The 26,090-nt window shown below is 36.8% G+C and overlaps 1 protein-coding gene and 1 long non-coding RNA gene across 3 annotated transcripts; one reads left to right on the top strand and one right to left on the bottom strand.

The window, feature by feature from the left end:
- Positions 1 to 15,703: 15,703 nt before the first annotated feature.
- Positions 15,704 to 18,456, bottom strand: LOC132621536 (uncharacterized). Of its 2 annotated transcripts, none has more exons than XR_009575553.1 (3): positions 18,067 to 18,456; positions 16,183 to 16,233; positions 15,704 to 16,067 (listed from the first exon to the last, which is right to left on the bottom strand). It is a non-coding gene; the product is annotated as an uncharacterized LOC132621536 (long non-coding RNA). The 2 variants fall into 2 exon arrangements; XR_009575554.1 differs by lacking the exon at positions 18,067 to 18,456 and adding an exon at positions 16,701 to 16,903 and having other exon boundaries at positions 16,183 to 16,241.
- LOC132621529 (heat shock 70 kDa protein 15-like) lies at positions 16,790 to 17,587 on the top strand. Its single transcript, XM_060335841.1, has 2 exons — positions 16,790 to 16,933; positions 17,205 to 17,587. Exons 1-2 carry the CDS (start codon positions 16,790 to 16,792, stop codon positions 17,484 to 17,486), a joined length of 426 nt encoding a protein of 141 aa, XP_060191824.1. The 3' UTR covers positions 17,487 to 17,587.
- Positions 18,457 to 26,090: the final 7,634 nt, after the last annotated feature.

The following is a 26,090-nucleotide window of genomic DNA, read 5'->3' as shown; positions in this document are numbered from 1 at the left end:
TTCATCGCCATATTCATATACGTAGTCTTATTCATATTCATATCATATTCGTATTCATACGCATATCTATGTCATATACATAATCATATCATATACATAGCATTTGCATAGCATACCCGACCATGAAGGATCGGTGTTTCATACTCACTTGGCCAACCAAGGCTCAAGGTTACACATACCTAGCCCTACCAAGGCATTAGGGTTATCCGTACCATCTGCAGAGGTGTGCGCGCGTTACATAATCATATACACATTCATAATCATATACATATTCGACCCGGCCTTATAATCTCGGGGTTTCATAATAGCCATACATATTTACATATACATAATAGTTCATAAGCATCTTTACTATTATCATCACAATCATCATCGCTATTACCATTATAGTCGTCATCAATATCATTATCACTATTATCGTCATTCGTTACATCTATCCTTATAGGCTTACTCGTCATATGAGGAACTTAGTACAATAGTGGCATATAAAGAATCGTGAGCTTACTAGCTCGGAAGATCGAATCATTTGAAGGATATCATAATCTTATAGAAGATTTAGATGTTTAGCCAAAGAACCATGCCTTGTGAAAGAAGGGTTAGCCTTACATACCTTTTCCGTTCAACTATTCTACACTTGCGCGTTCTCCTCCAACGCTAGCGTTTCTACCTTCATTAAAGTCGTACTATCATTAGAAATCGATAGCTAGCTTGCATGAATAAAACTAGAGAAAATCTGACAGCATCTCCTTTATTAATACGACATTCCTCCATAGCATATATCAACTCCCAAATGTCAATAATACATTCACAATACTATAACAATAGTCATTATTCATCCCCATTATCTACATTTCTCAATTTACTTTCAATCACCCATATCCATAGCCATAACACACAACTACGTTCATTCACATACATTGTCTACCCCATGCTCTCAACGTCATTCATAACGTATTTATATCACAACACATCAAGAATCATGACTCAATTCAAGCTATTACTCAAAATGACACTATTCCACATTCATGACCCATTTTTCTATACCCTTCTACAATCCAAGTATTTCAACTTTCAAATATCTTAAACAATATAGAAATACCATGAATCTTACCTTAGATGTTGTAGGAACAAGCCTTGGTTGATAATACTCCACTTGAGCAAAAACCCTAGTTCATCTCCAATGAGATTTCTTGACTTGAATGATCTTCAATGGGTTTTCTTACACTTGATTCACTTGATTTGAGTTGTTGATCACTAATAACCCTTGAATTCTTGTGGAATAAATGTAGAGAGATGTTTTAGAGAGAAGGGGTATAATATGGAAATGAAATGAAATGAAACTTGGATCCCTTATTTAATGAACCAAATCTGTCCCGACCAGTTCTACGGTACGATCGACGAAACGTCGATCGGATCGACGGAGTGTCGATCTGATCGTCGAAGTCGTTAAATTTCCAGTGAGCAACCTTTTGTTTCATTTCATTCTACGGTGAGAAGGACGGTACGTCCAACTGATCGACGGAGCGTCGATCTGATCATCGAATGGTCTTCGCGCTAACTCGATTCTACGGCGCAATCGACGAATCGTCGGCCCATCCGACGGTACAAAGAATGACCGTCGAACCCCCCTTTCGCGGAACTAGAGTGAAGTTTTATTTGACGAACTCTTCTCCCTTGCCTCTAACTCCTTTGGAATCTTAATTAAAATCATTAAGCATCCCCTCTTACTTGTAGGGACATCATGTACACCTTACTTACATTAGTCCGTTCACCGCTCAGCAACCCAAAGTTCCGAGGTGTAACATTCTATTTCTTTCGATCATTTCTGAACTTTGGGGCTGGGGCACTGGCTGTGGATGGAGCAGGTCCTGTAGACCTGTTCTTAAAGAACTGTCTACCTCCACCCTAATTAAAGTTACCATAAGACTTGGCCCTCTTGCTGAATTCCCTATCCTTCTACGTATGCAGTGCTTCTTCTTCCTTTAGTTTCTCCTTGTTACCTTGCACAAACGCCAACAACTTGGAAACAATCGTCTTGTCATTTTGAGCAGTCGTATTAGCATCCCTGTGCAATTCGGGTTTAAGCCTGAGCACAAACTTTCTAACCACTGCCCTCATATCGGGAACTATGTAGGGAGCATGTCTGGACAACGACTCAAATTTGAGATAATATTCCTTAACAGTCATGTTATTCTGCCTTACCCTCTCAAACTCCATAGTTTTTTCTTCCCTGACCTCAATTGTCATGAAATGGTCAATGAAGGCATCAACAAATTCATTCCAAGCAGTGGGAAGTGCATTCTCCCCTCGAGAAAGTTACAAGTCTCATAACAAATGTGAGCCACATCCAGCAACTGATAAGCTTCAAACTCTGTTGCCTCTGTTTTCGTGGCATGCATAACACGGAACAACTTATGCAACCCATCAATGTAATTCTGCGGATCCTCCTCCTTCTTAGACCTCGTGAATATTGGAGGCTTCATGCGAAGAAACTCTTAGGTTCTAGAACTGGTTGACCCACCACTAGCACCTGAGCTAGGAATCGTTTCCTGACGTTGAGCCTGATTAGCAACAATCTGGGCAAGCAACTGGATAGCTCCCGTGACATCCATATCTGAAGCACTAGGAGGTGTAGCTATTTGGGCTGCTGGGTCTAAAGCAGTTTTCTGAGTCTGAATGTTTTCTTCCTGAGCTGCATTAGCAACAGCCCTTTGGCTGGTAGTTGAAGTCCTCTTCGTCAACTTTCTTTTCGGAGCCATTTTCTGAAATACGTAATTCGCATGAGTTAGAAGAATCCCAAAAAGTATAGCTCTAACTGCCTAATCTAGAGTATGAAAGAAGTGAGACAATCCTGAATGTCTTAGTGGTCAACCGTTTATATGTGTGGGGCCCTCACACATATAAAAGTGACCCCACTGGACACGGTTTCATAGAAACCCTAAAACACTTGAACCTAAGCACTGATACCAAGCTTTTCATGCCCCGAACTATGGCCTGGGCGTAACACAGCACTCGGTGCCTGAATACATGTGACCGAGAGAATCACATGGCTTACTAAATCAACATGGGGCATAAACATGAGCGGAATATAACATGAAATATGATGAGACTTAACAAAACGTGAGAAGTCATAATATTTAATAAAATACTTGTATAAAATGTGAAGGCGAAAATATCGTAAACTGAGCCAAAGGTGGCTACACAACTCTGAGTATCTGACATAACTGACTGACTAGTCTATGAAACCTCTATCATGAATCTGAACTGTAAAACATATTTGCTAGGACAAAGCCCCCAGCATACCTTAACTTGTTAAACATGACATGGAAACAAATAAGGATAACACCCGAATGAGATGGGGCTCATCAACAAGCTGATACGAGCAAATCTTACTGAGCAGATGTGTCATCCTGTAAATCCGTACCTGCATCGTGAAATATAGGCCCCCGGGCAATAGAAAAAGAGACGTCAGCACATTACATGTACTAGTATGCAAACATGAAATAACATGATAAGAGCTGAAATTGAACATGAATGGATCCAAAATCCCTCAATGGGGAATATGTGAAGGAATCGTCCTACTGGGCGGAGCGATCCTTATCCTACGTTGAAATACGTAGTTTCAGGTATAAAACCTTCTCAGTAATCTGTGAAACTCCCAATAGCATGAACATGATATAGTTGGCTGAAAAGCCCATGAATTTCATAAAAACATGACTTGTATTATAACATGGATATCATGTATCATGACATGGATAAAGATTATATAATTTATTTCCATGAAAATGTGTAGACAAGTAGGATATTCATGAAAGTAAGAGTAATATTTCATAACTTGCATGTAAGAACCCATGGAATACAAAGTATGTGTTTTCATGGATTACGGACTGATTTCCAATAACCAAAATGGAAGATTGGGAATACAATGACGAATATGTATTTCAAACATGGTAAATCATGGTACATGAACTTAGGTTTATCATGGACTTGGCTAAAAACCCTAGTTTAGTGAACTCTTGCATAATCATGGAAGAACGTGGCGTGCGGAAGAACAAAGATGTTCCCACACGTAGATAGAAGCCCTACATACCTGTTAATGCTCCCAACTTGTAATAGGATTCCAAAAGCTTAAACCTTGAGCCTTGAGATGGGTTTTCTTGAAAACCCTAGGTTAAGAACAACGATTTCTTATTTAGATTACATGACTACATGTTAGAATTTAACTTGGAAGGCTTGGAATAGGCAGAATTTGAATTGGAAGGCTTGGAATAGGCTTACCTTGTTGTATTATAATGGTGGAAAAGAGAATCTTCGTTCTAGGGCTTAAGAGTATGAACAAAATAGAATAAAAGACTGAAGTCCCGTATTTATACTTAACTGAGTCGGAAAATTATACGGTCAACTTATATGGTCCGTATAATGATATACGATCCGTATAACTGACCGTATTTAAGAATGCTAAAAAATTCCAGAAACTGAGAATTTTCAAACAAGATTCACTGACCGAAAATATGATCTGTATTTTATTATACGGTCACAAAGTACGATCCGTATAACTTTATACGGTCCGTATTAAAGCATTTTAAAAACATTGGCAGAAACTAGAACTTTCCACCTACCAATTACTAAGTACGGGCCGTATATTGATATACGGTCTGTATATCTACACGTAAAATGGAACTTTGCTGAACTGAGACGAATTTATTTTTAGCACTCCTCATCTGGTCTTCTAAGTCTAAAATCATGAACATATCCTAGTTTAAAGCCACGAGGTGTTAGACTTATGTTATTTATATATATGTTATGACTTTGGTATAATTCTGTCTTTACGTCCGCATTTCTTATTTTCAATAATGTGATTAAGGGAAGGATTCGCCCAACAGGGAGAATAGGGTGGGTGCCCTCATTACTCGCGAAATGGGTCGTGACATCATCATACGAAAATCCACATGAATAATCAGAAAGGAATGTACTTTATTCTTTCACATATAATTATTTACTCAATGCTTTGTTTTAAAAAAAATATTTTATTTTAGAAAATCATATACTACATGATTCGGCATTCACATACAACGGACGTGCTGAGGAACTAATATACTAAAAGAGGAACAGTTTCAGAGACCTCCCCTCACGTTTGGCTTCATCATACTAATCTCCCTTATGATTATGAAATTATGGTTACAGTCCTTATTTTGATTTTTGTAACAATTCTTTTAATTTATTGTCATTTCCCAACTCGGGAAACGTGCAGGCACCTAGCATATCCCATCTCAGTAGGCGAACCCGTCCCTTATTCATAACCCAATCAACAATAAAGTAAACCCAATCACCAGAATATATGATAAGTATAACATAAATAGATAAATAAAGTAAGAGTGGAATAATACATCAATCCCCAAGAATTTGGTCTAGGCCGTACAAGAGCCACGACAATAAAGCCTTAAGTCTGAAATACGAATACATAGTCTAAAAGTAAAATATTGTCTTAGAACAACTAGTAAGACAAGTAGAGGAGATATCAGGGCTGCGGATCCATCCAAGTGCTCACCCTAAAATGCTCGTCAAACAGCCTCGGGACTCAGTCACGAAGAGAGGAAGACGATCCAGTCATGTACTTTGTACTCATAAATGAATGCAGCAAGGTAGAATCAGTACAACAACACATACTGAGTAGGCATCATGTACCTGTTGTGGTGCACAGCCCGATCCAATAGTCAATGTTGCGGAACATGCAACCCGATCCCAGTCAGTGTTGCGGTACGTGCAACCCGATCCAAGTAAGTGTTGCGGAACGTGCAACCCTGTCCAATATGTGTGTGTGTGTGTGTGTGTGTGTGTGTGTGTGTGTTACGGCGCGTAACCCCATCCAAATATATGAGTATGAATGCATGCATGATATCAATGCCAACAAGAATATATAAATGACAACCGTGCCACACATGGACATATATCCAATATCAAGATCAATATCAATTTCTTCCTCTTCACAAGTCAATAATCAATAACTGAGAAATACGGGTTCACAACCATGAATGAGTCACTAAGTATTCATATCATAGTATCATGAAAGATGAGATTGAGTACACTGCCTAATATCAATGAATGATGACAACATATCAAATCAATCGTGCCACACATGGACACATATCTCGATATCAACAACAAGTCAAGTTCTTTTCTCTGCCCAAGATAATATCAATAAGTGAGGGATATCCATATCTCAATCATGATAAGATGACTAAGCATCTAATCTAATATCACACACATGGAAACGAGCCAATAAATCACAACAAGGCAACAGACCAAAATCAACAACAGTACCAACCTAGGAATCCATCCCAACTCCATACCCAAAGGCATACATGATTTCTCCAACAATCGCTAACTCTACATATGATTCGCTAACCGAAGTCTAATAAAAAGGTAAGCCGTAACCTACCTGAAATGCTGAACAGGAGCAACGAACCATCAAACCTTAGCCTTTCCCTTTCTTTGCGCCTCCAAATACTTAAAGTCTAATCATATTCGAGCTCTACATTATAAATCAAGAAGAACAATACCTATATTGCTATACTTCTAATTTAGGTCAAATAATAACTCATGAAATTGGGAAAATGGACCCACAAGGGTAAAATGGGAAATTGAAAGGTGGAATAGGCATTTCATGCTCTAGATGATCAAACCCACTGTTCAAATGCTGAATTAACTCAAGATTAAGTCTAATTCGGATTTAAAGTGAAACCCCAATTTTGGGTAAGAACTCTAACTTTTTTATCCTCAAATTAATCACTAGCAATGGAAGGTTTAAGCTTTTCAAGAATGGATTCATCAAATTCTGTGGTTACACTAGTCAATTTCATCATCAATTTCCATTTAGGAAGTCTAGACCTCATTTCAAGAATTTATCATAAGAATCCATCTTCCCCCTTGGTTTCTAAAGATTTCTAGCATGGATTAAGGATTAAGGAAGGTAAATAATGAAGTCTAAGGTTAAGGATCTTACCATAATGAAGATTCTGTTCCCAAGCTATCCAAATCGCCCAAGGTATGCTTAGAGAGTGATGAAAGGAAATGACAAGGGCTTAAGGGTTTAAGGGTTTTAACTTAGAAGAAAAACAAGAAATCTGCCCTGTCATCCGCTGCAGCGGTTGGACATCCGCTCCAGCGAGCCCGTTATGGCAGAACTTAGCTCGCTATGGTGGCACACACTAAAACGGCTCTCTTTTCCGCTATCTTGAGTCTGCCACAACGGATATTCGTCCGCTGTGGAGACTGGCCATTAACTCCCCACAATCACTATGGCAGTCGATCCCTTGCTATAGTGGGACCGCTACCGCCAGTCTGGCGCCGCTACAGCGGACACCAGACACCAAAAAATTCTAAGTTTTTCACAAGTTTCAACCCAAAGTTCGGTAATCACTCGAGGCCCTACCGATACAAAACAAACATGCATACACACACAAAAACGCGCTACGAACTCACCCGTGGCCTCGAAATTTCCAACAGAGGACAACCAACAATGACCTATGACCAACTTTCTAACCAATAGTCCAAAACGCTCCCAAGTGCCTTGATAACTGAACCGAACATCTCACCAAGTCACAAACGACAATCCAGACCTCTCAGAATCGACGGAATTTAGAAAAAGGTCTATTTACCTAAAAGTCAACTTTGGGTCAAACATTTTTTACTTAAAGTCTCACTAAATTTCACCTGATGACCTCGGGAACCGTGTCACCCGTTCCCGTGGGTCAAAATTGTACTAATAGGGCTCGGGGAAGGGTCAACGGGGGCAAAAGGGTAAAAAGCACTATAACGACCCGTTGTCATTACATTTATTTCTTATGAATATAAATAAATTCAATTTGACAAATGTACCTTTTTCTGTATTAAGCTCTTGCAATTAATTACTTCCTTCAGAATAATTTATTTAGAAAATCTTTTAAGGACAACAAACGATAGGAGGGGGAACAAAGACAAGGAAAGAACAAGAAAAAAAGACGTCATGATTTTTTTCATCTGAGAGGTCTTGATGCATTTTATTATATCCTCGCACGTGTTTGAAGATGAAGTGCAAAAAAAATCATTTAACTTGAACTGCTCATTAAGTGTGAAACAACCATATCTGAAGAGAGATTTATGTGTTAGCTATATATTTGGCGCGTACTTAAACAAACAAACACCGAGGATAACAAACCCAAAACAAACATTAAAAATTAACCTAAATTGAAAAAACACATCAAATAGAAAAATATAAAAATGGTTACTTTAATTTAGTGATTATCTACACACGAATAGTTGATAATAAATATGTTCGACGTGGTCATACATGCACTAACTCAGTAAAGATATAACAGTTCTGATAGACTATGAAATAGTCTACGTAAATATTAGGATAATCTTTTCATAATTAGCAAATGTATATTAGGCATGATCTCTCCCTTATGTATAGTAATTAGGTCCTATAATTTAGCTTAATATTATGCTGATAGTTAGATACCTACTTTGTATATAATGACTTTCATACATCAATACAGATCACGGATTGATTTCCTACATGGTATCAGAGTAGGTTTCCTTCCTCACCTCCCAAAAACCTAGCTGTCACCTTCCCTCCTAACCCTAGCCGTCCTCTTCCTCCACCCTCTTCTCTCTTCAATGGCTGACAAAACTTTCCATTCTGCTTTAACTGTCACGAATGTGAAATCTTTAATACCAATCACCCTTGACATGGAAACCGACCATTATCACGAATGGGCGACCCTCTTCAAAGTTCTAGCCCGCGTCTACTCCGTACTCGAGAACATTATGCCCCCAACTGACACAACCGAACTCACCGCATACAACGCAACGAAGTCAGCTAATCTTCCGCTCTGGAAACGGCTCGATGCGGTGGTCCTCCAATGGATATACGCCACTGTATCCCATGATATTCTTACCACTATTCTCGTGGAGGATGATGTTGCGGAGAAGGATTGGAACCGAGTTGCTCAACTTTTCCAAGATAACAAGCACTCAAGGGCAGCGTACCTTGAAACTGAATTCACCACCACAAAAATGGCCGACTTTGGCTCGGTTATGGCCTATTATAATAGGCTAAAGTCACTCGTGGACCAGCTTGCCAACGTGGGGTCGCCGGTGTCCCACCAACGTATGGTCTTGCGCCTCCTTGCGGGCTTATCGGAGACATATGCACACTTTGTCACTACTATCCAGCAGAAGGATGTGCTGCCATCTTTCTCTGAAGTGTGCTCCAGACTCAAGCTCGAAGATGCCGCTGCCAAGGAACGTGCCCGCGATTCTAGTCCCGCAGCTCTCCTCGTTGATAATGATGCTCCCTTCCCGCCACCTGGAGGCACCAATAATTCAACCAACCGTCATGATAATAATTGTGGCAGGAATTCCAACAGGAACAAGGGAAAGGGGAATAATAACAACAACAACAACCGCGGGAAATCTGGCCGCGGCGGCGGCGGACAGACTACCCACGGCCAGTGACCGACGGCCCAGCCACCAGCAGGGGGCTACTACTGACCTGCCTGGCCGCCCCAGCAATGGGCACTGCCCCCCTGCGCGTATCCAACCAGGCCGTGGCAACAGCGTCCCACGACGCTAAGGCCGTGGCAGCAGCGTCCCATGACGCTAAGGCCCGGCAGTGGCGTTCTTGGTGCAGGTCCACGCTCACCTCAGCAGGCCTATTCCATGCATGGTCCATCCTACTCTCGGTACACTCCAACAGGCATGGAGGCCGCCATGCACACTCTGTCCATGCATCAACCAATGATAATTGGTACATGGACACCGGAGCGACTTCCCACATGACTGCCAACACAGGTACTCTCACGTCTTATTTTAATTTGAGCAATAATTCTGGAATCGTTGTTGGTAATGGTAGCACTATTCCAATTCGAGGCTATGGTCATACAACCTTACCCCCACCTAATCCCCTATTACGTCTCCAAAATGTCTTGCATGCTCCAAAACTTATCAAAAACCTTATTTCCGTGCGTAAATTCACTAAGGACAATAATGTTTCTGTTGAGTTTGATCCTCTTTGGTTTTCTGTGAATGATTTACCGACGGGGAGCCGCCTAATGAGATGTGAGAGCACCGGGGAATTGTATCCTATCACTGCCACTAAACGGACCACTCCACCATCAACCTTCATTGTCGTATCACCTAGCTTGTGGCATTCCCGACTCGAGCATCCGGGAAATGTTATCCTTAGTTCTCTTCGTAGTAATGCCTTAATTAAATGTAATAGGGCCCGAACTTTTTTTTGTACCTCTTGTCCTTTGGGGAAACACGTTAAGTTGTCATTTTATGATTTATTGTCATTTACTACTATGCCATTTGATATTATTCATAGTGATTTATGGACATTTCCTGTTTTGAGTTCTAATGGGCACCGCTATTATGTTTTCTTTCTTGATGATTATAGTAATTTTCTTTGGACTTTTCCAATCTCTAACAAGTCCCAATTTAATCTACTTTTCTACCAACGAACCCCCTCTTATTCTCATCTCCGAGTTTTTGGGTGCCTATGTTATCCTCTTTTCCCATCTACAACTATTAATAAGTTGCAAGCAAGATCCACCCCGTGTGTATTTTTGGGCTATCCGTTGAATCATAGGGGATATAAATGTTATGATTTATCAACCAACAAAATCATCATATCAAGGCATGTCATCTTTGAGGAAACTCAATTTCCCTTCTCCAAATTGCACTCACCATCCCCAACTTCTTATTGGACCTTGGGATTTCTCCATACACCTTGCATTTTCTGTCGCAGCCCACTCCACCCTTTGTTCCCACGGTCCAGCCCGATCCCCCCACTGCTGCACCCGTGACCACTGCCAGCAGCCCCTCCCCCCCCCCCCTACTGCTCCCCCCATGACCACTGCCCAGCAGCCCACCCACACGGTCACTGCCCAGCAGCCCCTCCCCCCCACTGCTCAACCCGGGACCACTGCCCAACAGCCTACCCGCATGGTCACTTGAAGCCAACATGGGATTTATAAGCCCAAACAACCGTTCAACTTACACACTTCCACCACTACCTCCATCTCGCATATCCCGCGAAATCCTGTAAGTGCTTTAAATGACCACAATTGGAAAGCTGCCATGGTTGATGAATATAATGCTCTAATTAAAAATAAGACGTGGGAGTTAGTTCCACGTCCCATTGATGTGAATCTTATCGTTCTATGTGGATCTTTCGTCATAAAACGAAGTCTGATGGTTCTTTTGAGAGGCACAAAGTCCTTCTTGTCTGTGATGGCAGGTCTCAACAGGTTGGAGTTGACTGCGACGAGACTTTCAATCGGGTTGTCAAATCGGCTACTATTCGTGCTGTCTTGAGCATTGCACTTGCACACTCTTGGTCCATTCATCAGTTGGACGTCAAGAATGCTTTTCTACACGGTAATCTTAATGAGACTGTTTATATGCATCAGCCTATTGGGTTTAAGGATCCAAAGCATCCCCATCATGTCTGTCTCTTGAAGAAATCGTTATATGGGCTTAAGCAAGCTCCCCGTGCATGGTTCCAACGCTTTGCAGACTATGTCTCCACTATTGGTTTTTCACATAGCCGATCTGATCACTCTCTCTTTATTTATTGTCGAGGTTCTGACATTGCTTACATTATGCTATATGTTGATGATATTATTCTCACAGCTTCCTCAGATGCTCTCAGAAAATCCATCATGTCTCTGCTTAGTGCCGAATTTGCTATGAAGGATTTGGGCCCTTTAAGCTATTTTCTGGGTATTGCTGTTACCCGGACTTCACACGGCATGTTTCTCTCTCAGAAAAATTATGCAGCAGATATTATAGAGCGTGCGGGCATGACTACCTGTAAGCCGAGTCAGACACCGGTCGACACCAAAGCCAAACTTGGTGCCACGGCCGGGCCTTCTTGCGATGATCCCACACAATATCGTAAGTTGGCTGGCGCGTTGCAGTACCTTACGTTCACAAGACCAGACATCTCTTATGCAGTTCAACAAGTATGCCTTCATATGCATGATCCAAAGGTTGCACATATGAATGCTCTTAAACACATAGTACGATACATTCAAGGTACTATTGAGTTTGGTCTCCATCTGTACAAATCCTCCATTGCCTCTCTGGTTTCTTATACAGATGCAGAATGGGGTGGGTGTCCAGACACTCGCCGATCCACATCCGGTTACTGTGTTTTCCTTGGCGATAATCTACTCTCATGGTCATCCAAACGGCAACCTACTATGCCTAAGTCGAGTGCCGAGGCCGAATACCGTGGCGTCTCTAATGTCGTCTCTGAGTCCTGTTGGCTTCGCAACCTTCTTTTGGAGCTCCGTTGTCCCATCCGGACAGCTACATTGGTTTATTGTGATAATGTTAGTGTCATATACCTATCAGGTAACCCAGTTCAGCATCAACGTACTAAACATATTGAGATGGACATACATTTCGTACATGAGAAAGTTGCCCGTGGAGAAGTTCGTGTTCTTCACGTCCCGTCCCGTTACCAGATCGCAGATATTTTCACTAAAGGTCTTCCGCGCGTGCTCTTTGATGATTTCAGGGACAGTCTAAGCGTACGACAACCTCCCGCTTCGACTGCGGGGGTGTGATAGACTATGAAATAGTCTACGTAAATATTAGGATAATATTTTCATAATTAGCAAATGTATATTAGGCATGATCTCTTCCTTATGTATAGTAATTAGGTCCTATAATTTAGCCTAGTATTATGCTGATAGTTAGATACCTACTTTGTATATAATGACTTTCATACATCAATACAGATCACGGATTGATTTCCTACAAGTTCAATAGTCAAAGAGGAAAATATTACTCGAATCTTAATGATCTATGTGTTACTCTTTGTTAGATTTTTCTCTCCTTTTGTACACTGTGTTCTTTTCTTTTTCGTTGTAAACAATATGCCATTGATTCAAGTACCAAATCCTCCACACACACACAACCCCCCCCCCCCCCCTGCCCACTACCAAAGAAAAACAGACTTTGACAGCCCCTTCACCTATCCCCGCCACCCTCATCTACCCCAACCTCACCCCTCTTTGGGATAAAGAGTAAGTGTAAGAAAAATCACACAGAAAGACAGGAAATACATACACAAAAAGGCTATTTGGTGAGCGAAAGCCAAAAACCGAAACCATACACACAGAGTGACGAGAGTGCGATATACAGAGAGAAAGGACCTAGAAAACCAACACTAAAAGAACTCTTTGCTTTTCCCTCTATAAAAACCACTAACCCACCCACTCCACCCCACCCCACCCCCTTCTCCTCCCCCTCCCCTCACAACTCTTATCAACCCTCACGCCACCTCACAGTCGATCAAGATTATTCCATAGCGAATGATTATCGATTCAATAAGTGTTTACCAAGTCTTAAAATAAACATCTTTACAAGGAAGTAAAGTGTCTTAGTCAAGAGATTACTGCTAAGATTTTATCACCAAACTATAGTTTCATGGTAATTGTACTTGCAACACCAAAATTGTAAGAAAATAAGATATGCTAATACAGATTGAATGATTTGTTTTCTGTTTTTTTTTTTTTTTTTTTTTTTTTTGGTAGTTTGCATATTTAGATGTATCAGATGCTAATTACGTAAATAGTCATGTCACCACACGGTTCGAGCAATATGTAAATCAACCTTATTCATAATTATGAAAATAGTGAAACAATTAAGAATGCCAACTAATGATTCAAAATGACTTATTTAATTGACAACAGTCGTGATAGTTTTAAAAAGGATGAAGCTACTTCAACAGTCTTGTGAGAGCAAGCAAAACTGGTACAAAAGATATTTGTACCTCATAAATTAAAATAAATAAATCAAATGTATTAAATTTTGTTTATTTATCTTCATAGTTTAAAATAAAATCTAATCATCTTGACCCCCACAAATAAGTCATCATAGAATAATCCACATTGATAATCACAAAAGAATGTACTTTATTCTTTCTTGTATAATTATTTTTCTATGCTTTATTTGAAAATATTAATGTTATTTTATAAAATCATATAATACATGATTCGGCATTCAGGTGCAACGCACGTGCCAAGAAGCTAATATACTAGAAAAATGAATTATTTTAAAAACCTTCCCTCACATTTGGCTTCATCACGAATATCCCTTGTGATATTCATTAATTTTAAATTTTGTAAACATCTTTGTAAAGGGTGTTGCCTATTAAAAAAAATTAACCAAGAGATTAAGAAAGATGATTTAGGGGAAATAAGTTATTTAAGATGTGCTAACTTTACCCATGAAATCAAAGAAATTAGGATTTTTAAATTATAGTCTCTCATGTAAACGGGAGGTGGCATGAATGAGAAAGTTATTTATTAGTATATTGACACAATACTACATTAGTTTCATTTTATTTAATTTACGACATTAAATTGTCCTTTTGGAGTCGTTTGATAAAATAAAAAGTTACATGCAAAAAAAAATGATAATATAAATGACAAAAAAGACACCTGATAACCAAAAATTGGAACAAAATTTATCCCTTGTGACAAAAAAGGACACGCATGAACAAAAGCTATAATAGTTAACGGATTTGAGAAACAAACAACATGAGTATAGTGAGACTTCTACGCGTAGTCTTTTCCACAATAAACAGGGATACCTCGTTAAAGAAAAGACATATTCTCTCATCAATAATTTTATATTCTAATAACACTTATTAATTAATTTTATATGTTAAAGGAGAAAAAATAACATTTTTAACCATGCAAGAGGAAAGTGCTGCATTAAAGCACATGGTACAATGCCTATATGAATGTCTAATGTGTAGAATTGCTATGTTGGATATGAGTATATAACTACTCGGGGTAAAAACGTTAGGAATCTGAAATGCTTTTACATTGGCTTTTTATTTTTACATAGTTAACAAGCAATAAATCGAATAATCTATTGAATTTCAATTTAAAATACTTTTAGGGCCTGTTTGGAAAGCCACCTGGTAATTGGAATTGATGTAATTACTAGGGTAGTAATTACACAGCCTACTAATTGCACTACTGTGTAATTACAACGACCTGTTTGTTTGTCATAATGTAATTACAGTGTAATTACAAACGTGCTGTTTGCACTACTAAAAAAACAGGTTTTACCGACCTCAAAAAATGGCTATTTCCGACCTCATGAGATCGGTTTTGGCCAAAAACCGACCTCAAAATCAGGTCGGAAAATAGTGGGTCGGAATTATTACCGATCTCATGAGGTCGCAAAAAACCGACCTCATGAGGTCGGTAAAGTTTTTTTAGCCGGGTATTAATTAAATAAAATACCGACCTAAATTATATTAATAATATAATGATATGAGTTTACCGACCTCCTGAGGTCGGTAATTTATATGAATAGATGATATATATTGCATAAAACCGACCTCATGAGGTCGGTTATTTGCAATTTCTAGATAATTTTGCAGAAAACCGACCTCATGAGGTCGGTAATTTGCAATTTCTGGGAATATTTTGCAGAAAACCGACCTCATGAGGTCGGTATTCTGCAAAAAAAATGGTAGGATCCAGCTGCTCTTCCAGCTGCCCCCTGTCAAGATGAAAACAATTTTATATTCAACTAAAACCAGCTCAAATAGCTGCCAACAATTCACCAAACTACTAAAAAAACATAAAACATTAAGCTACTTCAACAACCACATATATTATAACCAACAATACGTCAAATTCAATTCGAAACTACTTCAAAGTTGAATCAAAACGTCATTCAAACATTCCGAAGAGGCATTAAGCTACTTCAACATTCGCAAACATCTACACAACATTAAACTACTTCACAACCTTTGCAAACATCCACAAAACATTAAACTAGTAGATCTACACTAAATTAGTCTATAACATTAGACTAAGTTAATCTACAACATTAGACTACTTCACCGCTCGCAAACATCCACAAAACACTTACACAATCCACAAATCCACCACAACATTAACATTCAAACATAGTAAGCGCTGAGCTTTCTTCTTGAAGTTTTGAGCTAGCTGCGTCTCATGTTCCGGGCGCCAGACACATTTTTCCTGCAATGAAAAGTAAATGAGTTTATTAATAAGGAATAGATCAATATAAGTGGATTGTTTAAATAAACTAGATGAGTGATAATCGTGCCTGCAAGAGTGCAAGATGAATCTTCACCTTTTAGTTTGCTAAAAATCCATTTCCTTCTTTTCAACATTATTTGGGAGGCTCCGCAACTAAAAAAATGCTAGTCAAGTTAAAGTCGCTTCATTGAAGTAAAAGAGGTGATAAAAAAGCGATGGAAATATAGTATAATTCCCTTTAGAAGATATACTAATTCATGGCTGACAGAAAATACGATGTGCAACAAATAAAAAAGAAGAGAATACCCATGTATTTCAACAACAACAACAAAACAAAAAAAAAAAAAAAAAAAAAAAAAAAAAGAGAGAGAGAGAGAGAGAGAACACCCCCTTCTTCATCTGGTTTTAAGAATTCAAATATATAGCAATTGCATTCAAAATGCAATGGGCCTACAACTACAATAAGCTTAGATGACATATAAAGATAAAGAGCTCAAGCATACTATTTGGCTACCAAAAATAAAACACGCTATAGTTCAAAATGCAGGCAAGTGGCAGATTCAAAAAATATGCAGGAACCAGTGAAAATAAATAGAAAGAATATCATCTAACCTTGATGGTTTTGGTCTGTAATTTAGCTTTTGGAAGAAGAAGAGGTGGAAGTCCCAGTTGTGAAAGAGACAGCTAAGGAACTTGCCAAAATGGAAACAGATGAAGCTTCAGCTACTCCTTCAACTACATCAGAAACTGATGTAAATATGCAGGATGGTGCAGCTGCTTCAGGGGCTAACAATGGTGTTCCGGAGTCTGGAGACAAACCTGTCCAAATGGAGACAGATGCTAAGGTAACACATCACTTTTTCTCCATCAGTCATACTTGAGTGTTATACATCAAACTATGCAGCTATTCAAATTGTCAGGATTTTATTTATGCATGTACTGTATGGAACACATGAATGGCCTAGTATTTACCTGTATTTTAATCCTTAAAGGGCATCAGTGTAGTGCTTTTGTGCTTAATTAATGTTGGGGTAATAACTAATATTCTTCTGCTTCAGTGTGTTAGCTCAAAGGTGACGGTAAAGTTTAGCATTTATAGTTTTCATTTTCTTACAGGTTGAAGCTCCCAAGAAAAAGGTCAAGAAGACATTTGTACCAGTGACAAAGATTGTTTATGGTGCAATGGCAGCTGCTGATGTTCAGAAGGCTGTTGAGAAAGGATTTGAAATGGCTCTTCAGGATCATGTTATGGAAGAGACAAAGGACAAGAAGAATGTTGTTGAGTCCTATGTTTATGACATGAGGAATAAAGTATTTGGTTCCTGCATATTTATTGTCCAACTGCAGCTGTTTCAACCTTTGTTGTGGATCTCCACATTACAAGTCAATACTAGTTAATAGGCATTGTTTATCTGCTCACACAATAATCTAATAGTAGGCCTTTATTTTATCTATCTTTTTTTAGGCTATAACCCATTAACGTAAGTCTATATTCTAATATATATCTAAGTTATATAAAATACCAGCGTAAATAATTTCTCATGCCATCAGCGTAAATATGACATTTTATAAACATTGTTCCCTTTCTTAAAGATTATCAACTCATATTTGTTAGAGAATAATGTGAACACATTTAAAGTTTGGAAGAATATACTGTCTTACAGTTGGAATTCTAAGTGGATAAGAACATTTTCATAGGTTACCTTAACACTTTATGATAAGGATTCCATGCATTTTCATATATGATCTAACAATAGGTAAGGCCCTTTTTCCTGCCTATTTGTAGGAGACCAAATACGTGCATGGCATATGATATTAAAATGGACATATGGATGATGTTGATACTACAAGACAGGAGCATGACAAAATTGACACACAAGCACAAGATGATATGCAGAATAAGGTAGCCAAGAAGTGAATAAAAGACCTGCAGGTTATGAAGTAACTTCAGGAAACTTGCAACAGCAAAATGAGATACCTGCAGGTCTTGCTAATGAGGAGAACAACTTTGTATCTCCATCTAAAGTTGTTGAGATATGTGGAAATATCTAGAACAATGTAAAGGATGATTTTGCTGGGGAAAAAACAACAGCAGACAATCAAGAATTTAACAAACCACCTGCAAGTACATCAGGTCATAGCAAATCCATGGAACTCAAATCCATATAATCTCAAATCCATGTAAAAAGTAGAACCGGGTCATAGCAAATCCTGGAACTCAACAAGCTAACAGAGAGGATACTAGTACATCAGGTCATGTAAATGCAGGCAATTTGCAGGTTTGTCTAACATTCACTAATGTACATCAGGCCACTACCATTTTGTCAAGTTCATATTTTCTACATGCTTGCTAGTTATGTTAGTTTGCCTCAATAGGATTAGTAAGGTAAAATTCTACAAAAGGGAAAAATTCATAAAACGTACCACTACACCATCAAGATTGTCAAGTGCATTTTGAAATTACATTAAGCATCAATTCAACAATTAAAATAGAGAAAGCACATTTTGAGATAGGAAAATACACACAATAGATTAAGGAGGCTGTCTACTAATCGTCAAAGTTGTCAATAGAGGCAGCAGCACAATGATCTCCTAAATCAAGCACAAACAACTGAGAAAAGAAAAGGAAAAAAAATAAGGGGAAGACTGGGTCAATTCCAGCCAAGGCTTTAACATTTTAGTTAGAGTAACAAAAAAAGGGGAAGTAACTTTGGGAATTAAAATGAGAAAGTAAATTAGTGAATCAAAGGAGAAATTAGGGCTTACCCAGAAGATGGAAAATGAAGGTGGAGAGCATTGGAAGAAGAGAAGGGCGCGAGATATGGGGAAAATGAAGTGAAGAAAGTTTGAGAGCGTAGAAAATGGGGGGGGGGGGGGGGGGGGGGGGGAGATCTGGAAGAAGTAGTCTTTTTTCAGCTGGGTAGGGACGGCGGTGGCACGGGGTGACCGGCAAGAATGGTGGTGATGTCGCCGGAGTTACTAGGGTTAGAGAGAGAGGGGGGAGAGAAAAGTGAGAGGAGAGGGGCAGAGAAATGGGAACGAGGTAGAAGAGTTTAATTGGCTCTGGGTGAATTTTATTTGACTGATTATACCGACCTCATGAGGTCGGTATATTTAATAATTTTATTTTTGATTTAAAATATACCGACCTCGTGAGGTCGGTATTCTTTTAAATTAAAAATAAAGTTATAATATTTATCATCAAATAAATTTTTGACCTAGTGAGGTCGGTACATTATTTTTTCAAATTTTGGTACAATATTACCAACCTCATGAGGTCGGTTTATTTTGAAAAAAATTAAAAAATAAATATTACGACTTTACCGACTTCAACTGAGGTCGGTTTTTTGAGGTCGGTAAAACCTGTTTTTTTAGTAGTGTTGGTTGCACAAGTGAAATTATACAATTAGTTTAATTTAAAAATAACATTTGATTATAAAAAATTTAAAATTAATATTTAAAAAATATGTCCCTTTATAAATTATATTAAATTAGTTATTTAATAATACATTGTTTCTTGAAAATATGTTAATTAACAATCATATATTTGTAACTAATATTGTAAAAAATAATTGATATATAATTTCAAATTAATAATATTTCAATTTTAATTGATTATAAAACTTAAAAGCATACCTTTTTTGTGAGAACATCATGTGATTGGATGTTTGTTAAAAAACAATATTTATAAATATAATGCCATAACATTATTCAAATGTTTGACAATAATTCTATCAACTGTAAATGAAAAATAAATTGCATGCAATGTGAAATAACAAGTCAATAGTACTAAAACAAATATTTTTAAAGTCGAAAATATAACCCAAATTCAAAATCCAAAAGAAAAAAAAAATCTAACATAATACTCTTATGTCAAATTCCAACGTTAGATAAGTAAGTTTCAACGTAACATAAGTAAATACTCCTATAATTAAAAAAAAAAAAAAGGAAAATATAAGTCTATAACCTCATTCACAACGAAATTCTACTTTAATAACATCACTCATTATATGCCAAGTTTGTTAATGACTCATTCTTTCTAATATTAAGATATGTAGTTTCAAAAATTAGAATATTACCACGGTTATGCTAAATGAATAAAATAAAAAACTAAAAAAAAAATCGAACAATTACATGGAACCACTAGAAGTAAAGGTTGAGAATGAGAAGAAAGGAAATGAAATATAAATACTATAAAAAGAAAAATATATTTTAAAAAATAAAAATAATTAAAAATAAAAAATAAATTAAATAATAGAAATAAAAAATAAATTAGAAAATAAAATAAATTAGAAAATAAAATAAATAAAAAATAAATTAAATAATGGAAATAAAAAATAAATTAAAATAAAATTAAAAAGAAATAAACTAACAGGTAACCCTGTAATTACAGGGTGTAATTACACCCAATTCTCAGCCCCCCCCCCCCCCCCCCCCCCCCCCCCCCCTTGAGAATTGGAGAGTGTAATTACTTCCTCTCAATTACACACAATTCTCACCTAACTGTGTAATTACCTGATCAAACAAACATGTCAAACTGTATAATTTCATCCAATTACACTCAATTCCAATTACCTGAGTGGCTTTCCAAACAGACCCTTAACAATCGAGTCGCTCTTACAAGGACGTTTTGTTTTTTTATTTAGAATTCTTAAAACTTATGATTAACTGGAGGCAACAATGAGAGATGACATCAACAAAAAGTAATAATGGGAAAGAAATTTAGCTAAAACACAAAAGAAGGGACGTCATTATCTTCCTCAAGTCTAGAATATCTTTTGTATACATGAAGTATAAAAGTGACAAAGTACAAAACTGCAGTTTGGTATAATGATAAACTTTTGGAGGGAAAAAATTTATTCTTTCCAAAGTAGCAATTGATTTCACGTTCTACAAAGTTCATTCAAATGTATTTTAAGACTACTCTACAACTACTGAAATGCTAGAATAAGAAAACAAATAAATTGACTTGATTTAGTTTAAGGCTTTTTAGACCACATCTCTTATAATATTAGAGGTGCGTAGCCCGTGCTGTGGCACCGGTCCAATTACATGTGAAAATGTTGAAATTGATAATTAACTATTTTATCAATTTTGGATGGATAATATAAAATAACCTTTATTTGGTAATAGAATTGTAAATTTCGAGCGTGTGATTTTTAATAAATATTTTAGCTAATGTTTGCAAGTTATTTTAATCTCTATGATATGGTTTGACTAGTTACATAATTTATAAAAAGAAAGATTTTTGAAATTTGTAATTTTAACATGTTCGTAAACATTTGAATGATTGTAGGACTTTTAGAACTTGCATTTGTATGGTTATAAAACTATTTATCCTTTTCTTTATCTAAATTTCTCACTCATTGAAATAAATAATAAATGGACATAAAGCTTATTAAGCAACCATGGCAAATTGATATTTAAAAATTATAATGATTGAATTACCTTAGTAAGTAAAACTTAGGACAAATTTTTTGGAAAAGCTTTGTGCAGTATTAAAAAATTCACTAATTTATTTATTTACAAATATAAAATTGTGAACTCAGTAATCAGTTTAGTTACTTTTCTTGATTTAGACTTATGTTTTTCTTTTGAAAAAATACATGTTTAATTACTTTTTCTATAATTACCTTAATGCTGCAGAAGACAAATTTTTATTATCTAACTTATGTAATAAAACTTTGTTGGAAGAAACTTTCCAATTAATTTTCACAGTATCGGGGAAATAGTAGTCATAATACAAATTACAGAACAAAAATAAGAAGCTAAAAGACAGATTGGACAAATACGTATCATGGTTTGGTGAAAATAAAGATGGCAAGAAAGATCTGGGATGGGGTCCACGTGAGGCAAGACAAGCCTGGATGTGTCTCTGTGACATCATTTCTGTTGCTTTTTGGATTAGAAATTGTCCTCCTACTTTCCAATATTTACTATAATAGATACAGGCAACACAGTAGTTAAAAAAAAAAATATCAGGGGCAAAAATGAAACATGGAAAAGTATGGTGATGCATGATGAGACAAGCAAAGGGTATTTTGGTCAAGAATGTTACATCTTATACAGCTGCTACGGTAATTTTTTATTTTAGGCAAATCATCTTATTCTGTTTTATGTGACTGACCAAAGGGCCCTCCAAATCCTAAGCACAGATGTCGCTTAACAGGTGTCTACTTCTAGAGTCTTATATATAGCAGTAATATATAGTAGTAATATACCGTTGTAAAATGTAATTTAAAATAATAAATGATAGAAAAATGGGTATAAATCATCCCATTTGAAACCTTAAAATCATAAAAACTCATCAAATACAGTTTATGATGCAAGTAAATAAAACTAACAATTAAATGCAATTTTTTGAACAAATTGTTGTTAGAGAAAGTAGGACGGAGAAAAAAAGACAAAAAAAAAAATAAGCTGTCATGATTTTGTCAATTGGGAGGCTTTGGCACGTTTTGTTGTATCTCACACGTGTCTGCAGATGAAAGGCAAAATCATCATTTAACGTGAACTGTGAAAAAACCATATTTGAGGTGACAGATTTACATGTTAGATGTATATTTGGCTCGTACTTAAACAAAATGATTCAAAATGACTTATTCAATTGACAACATTTGTAAAAAGGATGAAGCTACTGCAACTGTCTTATGAGAGCAACTGAAACTGGTGTAAAAGAACAAACATCGGGAATATCTTCTATAAGAAATTATTAGGTGAAAAGCGCTTCATTAAATATTTGTACCTCATTGATAAGTTGGTGTTTTATCAATATATCTTTTCTTTAATCTTAGATTTTTGCTATGTTTGATTGATAAAGTAGTGCATTTAATGTCGTTTACTTCTATTTTACAGATTTATGTGACTTAGAAGTGATTGGGAGAGAAAACAAGTCAAAAGAGGCCAAATTGAAGAAAACGGAAACGGTGGCTAAAAATGTAAAACGGGTTAGATTTGCAAAACTGAAAGTTAGGGGCTTACTTTGTCATATTTTGACTTTGGAAAATTGGGGAATTATAAGAGGAAGACTTAGGGGAAATTTCCCATATCTTTGGCCACATTTCAAGCTTGGAAGCTAGGGTTCATCATCAACCACACCATTGGAGGAGAAGATTGGAGCACTTTAATGAGAAATTTCATAACCCTTTCTTCAATTCCTTGCTTTGCATTGTATATCTAAGTGTGTAGAATTTTATTCCATCACTTTAATCTTGTTTATGAAAATGTTTATTTGCAAAATTGGATTAAATCTCTTGTTGTGCTTATGTATTGAATGATTTTTATTTCTATTGAAGTAGGTCTTTGTTTCTTTAATTAATCTTGTTCTCTAATGTTTCTTAAGGGAGTAGCTAATCCTAGGACTCGTCCATTTACTTCAATTTGAACTTGAAAGAGGAAAATTAAGGTTGGGAAAGATTAATTAACAAGAATTTAGGGCTTTAAACCTCATCTAATAACTTGAGCTAGGAATAGTAAAGTTAACCTGAGATTCAATTGGTAGCGATTAATATCACACTCTAAAGCTTGGAAAAGTTTAGAGTGAAATTCAATGATTTGGTTGGAAGACTTTCAATGAGATTTTAGAAATCATAATCTGTTAACATAAACTCGCTCTTAGTTGTAAAATTGTAAATTACATTGGATCGTTACTTGAGAATAATTTCCCTTATATCCATGCTTGTGTCCATTAGTCATTTTACTTGCTTTATAGGTTAGTTTTATCTTTGTTAGATTTTAAATCAAAAATCAATATTGAAAAATGTCTGGCTTAGCGTAGTTGGTGATAATTCCTTACTTGCTTGATCACCTAGTATATTGTTCCCTGTGGAATTCGATCCCGACTCATAATTGGGTAAATTATATTGCATACGACCATGTACACTTTCTTTTTGAGGAGTGGATTTGGATGTTAGTCACTCATAAAATTAAAATAAATAAATAAATTAAATGTATTAAATTTTTTTATTTATCTTCATAGTTTAAAATAATATCTAATCATCTTGACCTCGACAAAACAAGTCATCATACAATAATCCACATCGATAATCACAAAATAATGTACTTTATTCTTTCATGTATAATTACTTTTCTATGCTTTATTTGAAAATATTAATATTATTTTATAAACTCATATAGTATGTGGTTTGGCATTCATGTGCAACGCACGTGCCAAGAAACTAATATATTAGAAAAAGAAATAATTTTAAAGACTTCCCCTCACGTTTGGCTTCATCACGCTAATATCCCTTGTGATATTCATTAATTTTAAATTCTGAAATCATCTTTGTAAAGAGTGTTGCATAGCAAAAAAAAAAAAAAGTTAACCAAGAGATTAAGAACCCGTTTGGATGGGTTTATGGCTTTTAACTTATAAGTCTGTAATGACCGATTGGTCGTTATAGTACTATTGACCCTTTTACCCCTATCGACCCTTTCCTGAGGTCATCGGGCGAGTTTTACTGTGACTTTTGAAAGTTTGAGCCTTAAAGTGAGATATGTTTGACTCAAAGTTGACTTTTGGGTAAACAAACCTTTTAAGGAATTTCATCGATTTCGAGAGGTTCGGATGACCGTTTATGACTTGGTGGGATGTTCGGTCCGGTTCCCAAAGCACTTAGGAGCGTTTTGGGACTTGGGTTGGAAACTTAGATTTAGGCCATTGGGGGTTGACTTGGTCAAATAGACCTCTGTTAGAAATTTCGAGGCCACGGATGAGTTCGTAGCGCATTTTTATGTGTGTTTGCATGTTTATTTTATATCTGTGGGGCCTCAGGTGATAGTCGGATTTCGGGTTGGAACTTGTCAAAAATCAAGATTTTTCTGGTGTCTGGTATCCGTTGCAGCGGCACCAGGCTCGCGGTAGCGATCCTGTTGTAGCGAGGGGCCGACCGCTATAGCCTGTGGGATGAAATCATCTCGAGTCGCCCCAGCGGACATATATCCGTTGTGGTGTACTCCCTATAGCGGAAGGGAAGATTATTTCCTTCTTTCTTAAGTTAAAACCCTTGAATCCTATCATTTTCCTTCATCACTCTCTAAGCACACTTTGGGCGAATTGATAGCTTTTGGACTGAATCTTCTTGGAGGTAAGATCTTTGACCCTAGACTTCATCATTTACCTTACTAAATCCTTAATTCATGCTTAGAATCACTAGAATCAAAGTAGAGAAGATAAGTCTCATGATAAATTTCTTGAAATGAGTTTTAGACTTCCTAAAAGGAAATTGACTAATATAACCATAGAATTTGATGAATTCATTTTTGTTAAGCTTATTTCTTCCATTATTGAGGACTAATTTGAGGATTGAAAAGTTAGGGTTCTTACCCAAAATTGGCGGTTTCACTTTAAATCCGAATTAAGCTTAATCTTGAGTTGTTTTAACAATTGATTAGTGGGTTTGATCATCTAGAGCATGAATTGCATATTCCACCTTCCAATTTCTCATTTTTCCCTTGTGGGTCTGTTTCCCTAATTCCATGAGTTAGAATTTGACCTAGACTAGAAGTATATAAATATGGGTATTATTTTTCTTTATTTCTAATGTACAACTCGAATATGATTAGACTTTGAGTATTTGGAGGCACAAAGAAAGGGCAAGCCTAAGGTTTGATGGTTCGTGGCTCTTGTTCGAGTTTTCAGGTAGGTTACGACTTACCTTTTTGGTTAGCCTTCGGTTAGCGAATCATATGTAGAGTTAGTGATTGTGCGAGAAAGCATATAAGCCTTCGGGTATGGAGTTTGGGATGGAATACTCAGGTTAGTATTGTTGTTGACTATGGCTTGTCATCTGATTGTGTCCTATTGAGTTGTTGCCTTATTGTGAATTGTTGGCTTGTCGCCACGTGATTGATTCTAGAGTTGATGCTTAGTGATTACCTTATGATTCGGAGAGCATATTTATCATTGTTGAGGTTGTTGGAAAGGAAAGTAAGGTTATGATATTGTAATTGTGATTGAGATATGTGTCCATGTGTGGCACGATTGATTCTTATATTCTTGTT

This window comes from Lycium barbarum, chromosome 2 (genome assembly GCF_019175385.1).
Source record: "Lycium barbarum isolate Lr01 chromosome 2, ASM1917538v2, whole genome shotgun sequence".
Classification (NCBI taxonomy): Eukaryota; Viridiplantae; Streptophyta; class Magnoliopsida; order Solanales; family Solanaceae; genus Lycium; species Lycium barbarum.
The sequence above is the reverse complement of the archived record's forward strand: the minus strand, read 5'-3'. Positions and strand labels throughout refer to the sequence as shown.

What these genes read in the sequence shown, in the direction of transcription:
- LOC132621529 (XM_060335841.1), top strand. Translation starts at nt 16,790, where the DNA reads ATGGAAACAGATGAAGCTTCAGCTACTCCTTCAACTACATCAGAAACT. An exon ending in AAATGGAGACAGATGCTAAG is followed by an intron (nt 16,934 to 17,204) that starts GTAACACATCAC and finishes ATTTTCTTACAG; the next exon opens with GTTGAAGCTCCCAAGAAAAA.